Genomic DNA, 14,038 nt, shown 5'->3' with positions numbered 1-14,038 from the left:
GTCTAGGATGGTTCGCAAAAACTGGAACTACTACTACTACTACTACTACTAGTAGTAGTAGTAGTAGTAGTACACAAAGTAGCTTATTGTGGCCTGAGCTACCGATGTTGTGTGCATGAGGTGTGCCAGCTTGTTTGAATAAATGGTGTGTGTTTCTCTTTTTCTGACGAAGGCTGAGGCCGATAGCATATGTGTAAGTGTCTTTAACTGTCCCTGTCTGCAACTTGTTCCCTTTGTGGTGAGCAGCAATCTACCTTTTCATACATTGTTCATTCTACAAAAGAGTAGATGAAAAATAAAGACCTACATAATTTAATATTAATGTGCGGATGAATAAATACAGAAATGAGTTACAGTTAAAAGGTGATTGCAGACTAACCACATGAAGAGAATCTAACAAAGACACTACGTTCCAGAACCAGGAAATGATTCATCCATGGAGAGAGATTCAAAGTTCGAAAAGCTTGAGGCAGCTCAAGAACAACAGTCACCCAGCATATCAGTTTGAGAGAGGTGCAAGACAGACCAGACAGAAATCAATAATGAAATGTCAGAAACAGATAAGATTTGAATACCTGACAAGTCAGAGGAGGCAGAGCAATACAAGCTTATGATAATGAAGGCTGTACTTGGAAGTATAAATGAATGACAGTGATAGAGGACAAAGAAACAAACATTTGGAAAGCCAAAGTAAATAAAAAACAACATATACTGCAATATTTGAAAGAAAAATTAAAACTTAAAAGAAATATGTGACAGGGTACAGGGAAACAGTATCAAAAATTGAGAGGAGGAGGAAGAGGGGGCAGCAGACAGAAGAAATCAGTAAGTATGTAGTCAATGACACAAATGATTAGAATTAAGTTAACACCAAATAGTTGATGGGAACCAGGCACTTTCCAGCTAACAAGTTCTCAAGTGTGAATGAATACAAGTAGATGAAAAATAAAGACCTACATAATTTAATATCAATGTGCAGATGAATAAATGCAGAAATGAGGTGACTGCAGAGAGATATGAGGATAGGGAAATGTTTTGTATATTTTGCCACATGATATCCATATCACTCACTCAAAGACTATAAGCACTTGTTCTTCTTCCATTCTTCCAGTGACAAAAGCTTGAGAATAATGACTAATACTTGCGTAGTATTCTGACAGAAACTGGCATTTGTCAGTTTGCTGTTTCTGCATTCACTAAGAATAATTAAGCTCTCATTATACAAAGAATGCATGATTTGTGATATATTTAATGTAACAACTATCAATTTCCATAACTTACCATCTGGATTGCATGGTTGTACAGAATTCTATCTGCAGTGATACTAGTGCTTGATGGATCTACTCCTGCTTTTTGCAGAAGCCCAGGAGTATTTAGCTGCTTGCACTCATTTAAACACTGGTGAAATTTTGAATTCAACATACTGACCACTGCAAAGAGGAAAACAAAAATGCTGAAACACTGTAATGTGACACTTTACTTTTTATATGACGTACAACAAACTACTCACATTTATGCAAGTTTAAAAACAGTGGGCTGTAGTGATATTTCTCTCTTTTTTTTTTTTTAGAAGTGAGCAAGAAATAACACGCATAAATGGAAAAGGCACAGTGACTTAACATGGATGTTACTTGAATAGATGAAGTAGTTATGGTGATCATTCATGTAAAGTGGGAAATCAGATTCGCATCCCAGTCCAGCACAAATTTTCACTTGTTGCCACTGAATTATTTCAGTGCCCACAGACGTGGCTGATGTCGGTATTTCTCTTTCATTATATGTATGCAGAATCATAAATCTGTAGTGTCTGTTCTTTTGATCATGTCTGAGAGAACAGACACCACACATATAGTAACTGATGTCACCAATAAAATGGTAAGAACTTTTACTCCGTTTAAAAGGATGTTTTTACAGACAGTAAGCAGCTGAAAATGACAGACACTCTACGTACACTATCTAGTCTACAATACCCACAATTATACTATTATACAATACTGAACACACTGATACTACAGCTATAGAAAAAACAAAGCACTGTCTGAATGTTAGGCTGTACTTTTTTGTATTAATAAAGCACACTAAGCAACAAATTCAATGCATAAAATTATTTTTTCCAATGCTGACAATTACAATTACAATCATTATAGGAATTGTTGAAACATATAAGCAATCAGAAAATTTCAGAAACAGAAAATTTACGCAAGCTAAATCAAGAGTAAATTATTTTCAAACAATATATAAAACAAATAACTTAGGTTCTGACATCAGTCAAGGAAAATAAGATAATAAAAATAGTCATAAATGTTTTGTAAATGTTTGAAAAGAAAAAATTTCTGTTTTCTATTACAAGTATCACTAACTTCAACTATGCGACAAATTAAAGAGTAGTATTGGCTATGCTCAACATGTAGGAGGGGAAGGAAATTATTATGAAGACATCCATATTTCTACAATTTATTATCCAATAGAAACAAATAAGCAAAACACATATATTAAGGATGAGATGAGGAATATACAAAACAGCTATTTTGCAACATTTATGAAGTCTTGCATGCCGCATGAACAAAGAGTAATGGGAATTTTTGTTTTTCTTAAAGAATCTTTATTTATTCACAACATCAACTTCATCCTGTTCAAAGTAATCTCCCTGAAGTACAATAATACACTTGTGCCAGCAACTTTTCCAATCTTATAAGCGTCTCTGGAACTCACTTTTGGTTTTGGTGTTCAGCTCCTTTAGCTAAGTGATTCTGTTTTTTATCTCATCAATGGTGGCAAAACAACATCCTCTCATGGTTCTCTTCAGCTTCGGGAATAGACAGAAGTCACAGAGGGCCACGTCCTGAGAATACAGTGGCTGAAGCAACATAATGTTTTCTTTTCTTTTTGTCGAAAAATTACAAAGAACTATCGAGGTGTGTAGGACGTTATTGTGATTCAATTTACACGAGTGGTTTAGTCACAATTCTGGTTGTGTTTTTTTTTATTGCTTCGTGTAAATGGGGCATAACTTGCAGGTAGTATTCCTCATTGACACTGTGACCATGAGGCAGGAACTAATGATGCATTATCTCGTGTAAGAAAAGAAAACAGTAAGAATCTTCACATGTGGTAGTACTTGCCATTTTTTTTTTTTTTTTGTCTCTTAAGGAGGTTTCAGTTGGGATGATTAGGCCTTTGTTTTGACATCATGCCTGAATACCCGTGTTTTTACTGCCTGTTATAACCTCCTTTAGAAGTTCTCGATTGTTGTCAACTTCATTCAGCAATTCCTGAGTGTTGTCTATTAAGTAATTTCAGAACAAACTTTGCTTCTACATGTTTCATACCGAGGAAGTACGGTTACTAATATCACCAGGATTATCTTCACTGCTCAGATTCAAAGTTACATGTTTGTTTTGTAGATCTTGAATGTGTTGATAGTGTTTATTCTGTCAAGAGTACCACTTAAATCCTACAGATGATTCCTCTGTGAACCTTCCAGTGATTCATTTCACACTGTCCTTTAGTCCATAGCACATACAAGGTCATTAGCAACTAATATTTTGTTGTCATCAACATTAGTGCTACTGCTATTACACAGGTCTAACTAGACAACTAACTCAAAGTCAGAGTTTCCTTGTGCAGCACTCTTAGTTGTCAATACAATAACTGTCTCAAATATAAGTTTGGACAAAAATCAACAGGAAGAAAGTTAAGAAACCAACCCCTTGCCACAGGGGTCACATCTCTATGGAAGCAACAGGTACAAGACCTGCTCAATTCACCCAGCTAATACATCGAGTCATATACTAGCTCTGCTGCAATCGCTGCACAGCATTTTCTTTGGGCATGACCATCAACCAGCTGTACACTGGAACGAATGACCACTGCCAAACTGTGGCCAAGAACAAAGTTGACCAACTAGTGGCACAATAGGCTGCTGAGCGCAACTTGCTTGAGTTCAATGGCTGCTTCGCAAACCATGCCATTTCAACCCTTCCTCCCAGGACCAGTTTTTCTGAACTATGTAGATGATAGTTATCCTTGCAACATACCCTTCACTCCTGTGATTCTCCTGGACTCAATCTCTGCCAAACCACTGTACCACACTCTCTACACAATACTTTCTGCTTCCTCTGACTTGTCATCACCTCCTCCCAATTCACACATCCACATCATGTTCACTGTACACTACAACTAACTAGCTCTAATACCTGTGTGTCACATGCCTAACCCATGTATCTGTTATCCCTCCATCTCACATTCCTAACCTGCATACCTGCTGTCTTCCTCTAATCTACTAGCTACCAATCCCCAGTCCCTCCTCCTGTTTCCTGCCTCTTTCTGCCTCTACTCACCGCACTCAACACAACACAATCCCTGCCTCAATCCACCCACCAAGCTGCGATCTCAGCACTGTGTGTCCAACTGGCAAATGAACATGCACTCTGTGTGTGTGTGTGTGTGTGTGTGTGTGTGTGTGTGTGTGTGTGTGCACTCAAGCTCATGAAAGGATTTCTTCTGAAGACTAACTTTTGTCAATGACCTAACACTTCTGCTATTCGGTGAGTGATCTTATTCACTCTTAAATCATTTACATTCTGTCAGAACCATGGTTACACTTTAATGAAACATCAAACAGTTACTTCCTCATAAATTACAAACCTTAACATGAATAAGAGTACACTACCACTGAAGAGAACTGACATCAGTTTTGTTAGCTTTGAGACAGCCTGACAGTTGTTTTAAGCATGCCAGCATTTTTGTAGGCTTGTTCATAATGGAGACTGCATGTTGTTGTTGTTCTGGTCTTCAGTCCTGAGACTGGTTTGATGCAGCTCTCCATGCTACTCTATCCTGTGCAAGCTTTTTCATCTCCCAGTACCTACTGCAACCTACATCCTTCTGAATCTGCTTAGTGTATTCGTCTCTTGGTCTCCCTCTACGATTTTTACCCTCCACGCTGCCCTCCAATACTAAATTGGTGATCCCTTGATGTCTCAGAACATGTCCTACCAACCGATCCCTTCTTCTGGTCAAGTTGTGCCACAAACTTCTCTTCTCCCCAATCCTATTCAATACTTCCTCATTAGTTATGTGATCTACCCATCTAATCTTCTGCATTCTTCTGTAGCACCACATTTCGAAAGCTTCTATTCTCTTTTTGTCCAAACTATTTATCGTCCATGTTTCACTTCCATACATGGCTACACTCCATACGAATACTTTCAGAAATGACTTCCTGACACTTTAATCAATACTGGATGTTAACAAATTTCTCTTCTTCAGAAACGCTTTTCTTGCCATTGCCAGCCTACATTTTATATCCTCTCTACTTCGACCATCATCAGTTATTTTGCTCCCCAAATAGCAAAACTCTTTTACTACTTTAAGTGCCTCATTTCCTAATCTAATTCCCTCAGCATCACCCGACTTAATTAGACTACATTCCATTATCCTTGTTTTGCTTTTGTTGATGTTCATCTTATATCCTCCTTTCAAGACACTGTCCATTCCATTCAACTGCTCTTCCAAGTCCTTTGCTGTCTCTGACAGAATTACAATGTCATCGGCGAACCTCAAAGTTTTTATTTCTTCTCCATGAATTTTAATACCTACTCCGAATTTTTCTTTTGTTTCCTTTACTGCTTGCTCAATATACAGATTGAACAACATTGGGGAGAGGCTACAACCCTGTCTCACTGCCTTCCCAACCACTGCTTCCCTTTCATGCCCCTCGGCTCTTATAACTGCTATCTGGTTTCTGTACAAATTGTAAACAGCCTTTGGCTCCCTGTATTTTACCCCTGCCACCTTTAGAATTTGAAAGAGAGTATTCCAGTCAACATTGTCAAAAGCTTTCTCTAGGTCTACAAATGCTAGAAACGTAGGTTTGCCTTTCCTTAATCTTTCTTCTAAGATAAGTCGTAAGGTCAGTATTGCCTCACGTGTTCCAGTGTTTCTACAGAAGCCAAACTGATCTTCCCCGAGGTTGGCTTCTACCAGTTTTTCCATTCGTCTGTAAAGAATTCGTGTTAGTATTTTGCAGCTGTGACTTATTAAGCTGATACCTGCATACCCGTGTTTTTACTGCCTGTTATAACCTCCTTTAGAAGTTCTCGATTGTTGTCAACTTCATTCAGCAATTCTGAGACTGCATACATTAGCTAATTAAGAATAGCTAAATGGCTTACTTCGGAACATAAAAATCTTATTTCTGGAATTTTAAGATAAACAATATAAAAAAGCACACTTTGCTACTCAGCACATTTGAGCAGGCATCTTCCTCTGTGTGGCCATATGTTATTCCATCCCAACTCTTCCATTGTTTGGATTTTAAGGTTAATGAGAATTTAGTTTCAACAGGGTCCACAGCCATGATAACCTTCTTGAAAGCAATGAGTTTCCTGCACTGGCTGTGAATCCTGTTGCATTAAAATACTGCAAAGAATGCCTTACAGGATTTTTGGTGAGGTTGTTACATACCACAGGAGCAAAGTCAAGTTAGTGAATTTAAATGAAAGCATTCACTTTAATAGGAAGTGTCTTACTAATAATGTGACTACCACATATGTTAACATCAAGATAAACGCTAAGATGAGTGTAGCTCAACAGACTGAAAAGAAAAGTGAACTTTTATGGACAAGAGCAGATTCATAATAAGTTTTAACAAAAAAGTAGTTTAAGCGTTAAACTATACCTTATAAATTTAGTACTTGATAGGCAGTTAGAATCTGCCCAATTAGAAATCATGTACAAGGTTGTTCAGGAATATATTCAGATGCAAACAAAGTAGTCCCACATAGACTTAACGATAAAATAATGTCCCACTGTGAGGCCAGGCAGAATAAACATGGAAATACCATAGTGCAACATGAAGTGGAATGCATTTTTGCATTTTATCAAAGAAAAGCAAAAAAATTTGGAGAAACAAACCAGGAATGTCAGTCCTAAGAATAATTACATAATATGTGAAATCAGTATTAAACTAAAAGTGTAGAAAGCCATAACAGTTGGGGAAGACAGGGGAAACACAGTCATTATCATCTAACATGATGAATACGTAGATAAAGTGTACGAATTCTCCGCTAACGACAAGATCATTAAATTTGATAAAGAACCTAGCAAGAAATTCAATGCCTTCAGCAGGAAAACTATAAGGAATTCCAAATTCCTTTTTAAATATAAAAAATAATATCCCTTCTTGCAATAAACCACAAGAAATCTATGCTGAATGCACAAATGAAAACACACAAACAACATAATCCCATCTGCCCCATCATGAACAATGTACATAGTCCCACTTATTTATTAAGCAAAAGCTTAACAGTTTGATCAAAAGACTACATATATGAATCCACACATGGAGTAAAGAATTCTGAAGACATGATAAATGATATTCAAGATAACAAAATCCCAACTCTAACACTAAGCTAGTGTCCTTTGACATCACCAAATTACACACATGCATCTATAGCACAGAGTATCAATATCATAAGAACTAATTTGCATAAATACAAAAAGATTAGCAATGAAGAAAAGAACAAATTTAACTACCATGGCTGGTCCTCTCATATAATTATTTTGCATTTCAGAGTAATGCGTACACACAGCAAGGGTAGTTCCACATCAGGCAAGTTTGCACACATTTTTATCAATCATACTGACTGCATTTCTTTTTCAAAAGTTTAAACAAACAGCTGAAAAAAATGGTTCACTATAAATGTTATGCCGACAACACACAGTATTCTACCGTATGGCACTGATACAGACATGATGGGTCGAGGACAAAAATACATGTATCTGAAAATGATCGAGGGAGATCAAATCTAATCATGTATTTTAAAAAACAAACAATAGACTAAAATTGTTTTGAACATTGGTTATGTTTGATAGTTCTAAAGATGAGATTAATGTTATGTTTCTCCAACTGAACAGCATTCATATTAAGATAAATGTTATGTTGGATCTAGGGCAACACTTCATTTCTTGACATCAAAACATTAAATTTTTCATAAACCTACAACAGATATCTTTATTCACAATTCATCCTGACATCCCTTGTATTCACAATTCATCTTGACATACCTTTCATTCTGTGATATGAAAGTTAATAAATGTTTCTCTAGGAAAAAAAATGAGATTGATTAGGAGCTTCAGATACTGAAGCAGATTGTGAGGAATAACAGATACAAAACAGATATGGTACAAACAATGTACAATAATAATGGGAAGAAGGGAAAATGAACAATAGGATAACACTACTAAAGGAACCAGAGACAGGAAAGCCTTTATACAGTGTTTTACCCTATCTTCACAACATCTCAAGTAATGTCACGAGAGTATTCCATAACACCAAAATAAAAATAGGTTTCTACACATAGAACTCTCAAGAGAATGAGACTGTAGCACAATACTCAAAAGAATACCTCAACTCTTACATTCAGGTATCTATAAAATTGACTGTGGAACATGTGGTAAGTTCTATGTACGTCACATGGGCAGAACATGTAGTGAAAGGTTTAGGGGACTCAAATTATGTTAGAGAGGCATGAGGCACGTAATATAGCTAATGGAATGCAGATCCTTCATAAACTGAATAAAAAGAAAGTTATGAGCATTCTTGAGGAGGTAGAATTATGCAACAGTTTTCACAAACATCCTTCAAGTAATGAAGAAATCAAACTAAAACACTCGAAAGTTCCTAGAAAACTTTGATCAGATACTACATACCATTTGACACTTCACAGTTGTTTTACAAACTTTATAGTATGTAACTACCACCCCGTTATTAATTACTTTAATTATTTTATTTATTTCCTGTCTTTTACCTGGTTTCAGTGATTCCGCAGTTTAGTTACTATGAGGTACGAGAATTGAATGTGGGTTTGTACATTGGTGCAGTATTTAAAAAAAGATGCCCAAATCGTATGAGCATAACCACCAGTTTCATCTCTTTCACATTTTTATATTTTTATCTTTACAGTAGACATATCTAAAAACAAAGATGATGTGACTTACCCAACAAAAGCGCTGGCAGGTCGATAGACACACAAACAAACACAAACATACACAAAAAATTCAAGCTTTCGCAACCAATGGTTGCTTCATCAGGAAAGAGGGAAGGAGAGGGAAAGACGAAAGGATGTGGGTTTTAAGGGAGAGGGTAAGGAGTCATTCAAATCCCGGGAGCGGAAAGACTTACCTTAAGGGGGAAAAAAGGACAGGTATATACTCGCGCGCGCACACACACACACACACACACACACACACACACACACACACATATCCATCCGCACATACACAGACACAAGCATACATTTGTGAAGGCAAAGAGTTTGGGCAGAGATGTCAGTCAAGGCGGAAGTACAGAGGCAAAGATGTTGTTGAAAGACAGGTGAGGTATGAGCGGCGGCAACTTGAAATTAGCGGAGGTTGAGGCCTGGGGGATAACGAGAAGAGAGGATATACTGAAGGACAAGTTCCCATCTCCGGAGTTCTGACAGGCTGGTGTTAGTGGGAAGTATCCAGATAACCCGGACGGTGTAACATGTGGCCAAGATGCGTTGGCCGTGCACCAAGGCATGTTTAGCCACAGGGTGATCCTCATTACCAACAAACACTGTCTGCCTTTGTCCATTCATGCAAATGGACAGTTTGTTGCTGGCCATGCCCACATAGAAAGCTTCACAGTATAGGCAGGTCAGTCGGTAAATCACGTGGGTGCTTTCACACGTGGCTCTGCCTTTGATCGTGTACACCTTCCGGGTTACAGGACTGGAGTAGGTGGTGGTGGTGGTGGGAGGGTGCATGGGACAGGTTTTACACCGGGGGCGGTTACAAGGGTAGGAGCCAGAGGGTAGGGAAGGTGGTTTGGGGATTTCATAGGGATGAACTAAGAGGTTACAAAGGTTAGGTGGACGGCGGAAAGATACTCTTGGTGGAGTGGGGAGGATTTCATGAAGGATGGATCTCATTTCAGGGCAGGATTTGAGGAAGTCGTATCCCTGCTGGAGAGCCACATTCAGAGCCTGATCCAGTCCCGGAAAGTATCCCGTCACAAGTGGGGCACTTTTGTGGTTCTTCTGTGGGAGGTTCTGGGTTTGAGGGGATGAGGAAGTGGCTCTGGTTATTTGCTTCTGTACTGGGTCAGGAGGGTAGTTGCGGGATGCGAAAGCTGTATTTCTTCTCCATGGATTTTAATACCTACTCTGAACTTTTCTTTTGTTTACTTCACTGCTTGCTCAATATACAGATTGAATAGCAATGGGGAGAGGCTACAACCCTGTCTCAATCACTTCCCAACCACTGCTTCCCTTTCATGACCCTTGACTCTTATAACTGCCATCTGCTTTCTGTACAAATTGTAAATAGCCTTTTGCTCCCTGTAGTTTACCCCTGCCACCTTCAGAATTTGAAAGAGAGTATTCCAGTCACCATTGTCACAAGCTTTCTCTAAGTCTACAAATGCCTTGCCTTAATCTTTCTTCTAAGATAAGTCGTAGCGTCAGTATTGCCTCACGTGTTCCAACATTTCTACGGAATCCAAACTGATCTTCCCCGAGGTCGGCTTCTACCAGTTTTTCCATTCATCTGTAAAGAATTCGTGTTAGTGTTTTGCAGCCGTGGCTTATTAAACTGATAGTTCGGTATTTTTCACATCTGTCAACACCTGCTTTCTTTGGGATTGGAATTATTATATTGTTCTTGAAGTCTGAGGGAATTTCGCCTGTCTCGTACATCTTACTCACCAGATGATAGAGTTTTGTCAGGACTGGCTCTCCCAAGGCTGTCAGTAGTTCTAATCAAATGTTGTCTACTCCCGGGGCCTTGTTTCGACTTAGGTCTTTCAGTGCTCTGTCAAACTCTTCAGCATCATATCTCCCATTTCATCTTCATCTACATCCTCTTCCATTTCCATAATATTGTCCTCAAGAACATTGCCCTTGTATAGACCCTCTATATACGCCTTCCACCTTTCTGCTTTCCTTTCTTTGCTTAGAACTGGGTTTCCATCTGAGCTCCTGATATTCATGCAAGTGGTTCTCTTTCCTCCAAATGTTTCTTTAATTTTCCTGTAGGCAGTATCTATCTTAACCCTAGTGAGATAAGCCTCTACATCCTTACATTTTTCCTCTAGCCATCCCTGCTTAGCCATTTTGCAATTCCTGTCCATCTCATTTTTGAGACGTTTGTATTCCTTTTTGCCTGCTTCACTTACTGCATTTTTGCATTTTCTCCTTTCATCAATTGAATTCAATATCTCTTCTGTTACTCAAGGATTTCTACTAGCCCTCGTCTTTTTACCTACTTGATCCTCTGCTGCCTTCACTATTTCATTCCTCAAAGCTACCCAATCTTCTTCTACTGTATTTCTTTTCCCCAATCCTGTCAATTGTTCCCTGATGCTGTCCCTGAAACTCTGTACAACCTCTGGTTTAGTCAGTTTATCCAGGTCCCATCTCCTTAAATTCCCACCTTTTTGCAGTTTCTTCAGTTTTAATCTACAGTTCATAACCAATAGATTGTGGTCAGAGTCCACATCTGCCCCTAGAAATGCCTTACAATTTAAAACCTGGTTCCTAAATCTCTGTCTTACCCTTATATAATCTATCTGAAACCTTCTAGTATCTCCAGTTACCCTTTAAGATACATAAAACACAAATGTGTGAGTAAAATTTTAAATAACTATATAAATGGCTGGTCTTCTGGGTCCAAAGTTTTTCTAAGCGTCTGATCGTCAGGTGTTAAATTTTAAATGAGACAAATTCTCCATGACTTACGAAGCTCATTGCACATTCTCACACACAATTCATCTTGCGTAAAAGGAAATTTACATTGAAAGTAATGCTTCTCAAACCACAATTCACAATACTTTCCCGTGACCTGTTACAAATGTAAACAGTTGTGATGTCAAGCTCATCAAATACAGTTTGTTGTTATATAGTATTGCATGTGCATATCCTTCATCATAAAACCTTTGAGACATTCAGATGCCAGCAGACACTTGTGAGATGTTTTCTGTTGTTGTAAATGGTACATTTTCTTGCAATTAAAGTTTTATTTTGGTGTTAATCTCTGATTTATGTTTTACTGCTGCAGTATTATTCTTCAGTAGTGGGCTAACATAAAAGTCTTTGTTAAAGTATCAGCTCTTACCACTCAAAATCACGAAAACGTAACTGACAGCTAAAACAATGAGAAATTCCCAGGTGAAAAAATTCCCACATTTTTCCTGAATTTCCAGACTGTTCCAGGGCATATACACCCAGGTGCATCATCTTCCTTTAAACATTTTTATTGTTATCAATTGCACACAACAACTATTAAAAATGGCATTATTGTGAGTTTTATACTTTGCTAGTATCGATCATCATCCTTCTATGAGGAATAAAGAGGAAATAATGCTTTCTTCCCCTCCTAACATTTGTGTTAATAACTTAGATAACATGGGTCACACATAGAATGTACCTTTCCACGTCTATTTTTGACCTGTATGACAGAAGGCGTCGCTCCACACAGTTCCGTGATCCCTCAGACTAGTAAATGACTGAGCTGTTTGCTACCGTTTATACAAAAGCTGATACTATGGCTACAGCTCTCAAGCTTCGTAAACTATTTTACCATGTCATTTTCAACTACTGTCGATTTACCGTTTTTACCTGTACTTACAAAGAGTTTAATTTTTATTTTACTGTATTGTATATCATGCCAAGCATGCACTGCCCATAAAATTATATGACATTAATCCAAAAAGTGTGCTATTTTTATTTTGGTGACTATAACCAATGGTTGCTCTGCAGCTTGTATTCTAATTTGTTTTTCTGACAAGTGTGCAGCTGCTTGAAAATGACCAAATGTTGTAGAACACACAATAAAGTGGATATAAAGAACAGCCAATGCAAGAAGAAATTAAAGAGATGTTTTTCATATCAGCCCTTGCAGAGGTAGTACATTAATACCAAGAAAAATAATATTGGGCGATTAATGATAGTCACAGGGTGTTCTTTCTGTTTTAGTATTTAACTCAGCCATCAATACTTTGGCATGAGAAATCTGTACGGCAGTGTGGTAAACAAGTGACAGTTGTCAGAGAAAAAGCCATGCTGTACAACTGTAACAGAAATTAGACTCCATTAATTTTATTTTTGACATCTACTTTTGCTTTATGGCAAAGACAGGAGGGTGGTGGTATTTAAAATCCTGCTGATAATGCTCCATTTTTTATGGATTTCCCTAATTTAGTCTCAATAAAAACATATGAAGAACCAGCTGCGGTCATAGTTTAAGAACTGTCTTATCTACAAAAACATTTTGAAATCTACAAAAATACCAACACAGATTACTGGAACATGAAAAGCTACTGGTATAAATTTCATGCACAGATTATTACCATTCTTGTTCAGTACCACAACACTGTTTACAATTTTTATCTCTCATTCAATATTTATAGTATCATACTCATAAACCTGCTTAAGAGTTCTACAAATATGAACCAAGTTAGTGCTAGTTATGAGCTAAAGATGATATCATAAAAATGGAAAGGAGAGAGAACCAGTAACATGTCCGATACACTATTATTTCATCAGTTTGGGTTTCATGCAAGAACAAAGGATGCAGCAGAAGCTTAAAATATTTTTGCTGCCTACAAAGAGAATGTCACTGGAGAAAGCAAGGATGAAAATAGCTATATTATTTCAAATGTGTGTGTGTGTGTGTGTGTGTGTGTGTGTGTGTGAATTTCTAAGAGACCAAATTGCTGATGTCGTCAGTCCCTGGACTTACATACTACTTAAACTAACTTATGCTAAGAACAACACACACGCACACACACCCCTGCCCGAGGGAGGGCTCGAACCTCAAGTGGAAGGGGCTGCACAATCCATGACATGGTGTGTCAAACCAAGTGGACACTCCGCACATCATATTATTTCAAAGAGGAGTACTTGGTATAACAATCATGCATGCATGCATTGTCTTTAGTTAATAAAACGAAGCCCTCACATAATTTGGGTGATATCTACTTACTCAAAACAAAAATAGTCTAAACAATTCT

The 14,038-nt window shown here is 37.8% G+C and overlaps 1 protein-coding gene across 2 annotated transcripts in view; it reads right to left on the bottom strand.

Annotated features, from left to right (window-relative positions):
- The window catches only part of LOC124802951 (serine/threonine-protein kinase unc-51), a 173,724-nt gene that overhangs the window by 34,695 nt on the left and 124,991 nt on the right, over positions 1-14,038 (bottom strand). For both annotated transcript variants that reach the window (XR_007017168.1, XM_047264046.1), the window contains exon 19: positions 1,282-1,430. Coding sequence is in view for 1 of the 2 variants with exons in the window: in XM_047264046.1 (XP_047120002.1) it covers positions 1,282-1,430 (149 nt within the window). In the remaining variant the exon portion in view is untranslated. The remainder of the gene's footprint in view (positions 1-1,281; positions 1,431-14,038) is intronic.

Source organism: Schistocerca piceifrons, chromosome 1, assembly GCF_021461385.2.
Source record: "Schistocerca piceifrons isolate TAMUIC-IGC-003096 chromosome 1, iqSchPice1.1, whole genome shotgun sequence".
NCBI lineage: Eukaryota > Metazoa > Arthropoda > Insecta > Orthoptera > Acrididae > Schistocerca > Schistocerca piceifrons.
Note: the sequence above shows the minus strand (reverse complement) of the source record. Positions and strands in the feature narration are given on the sequence as shown.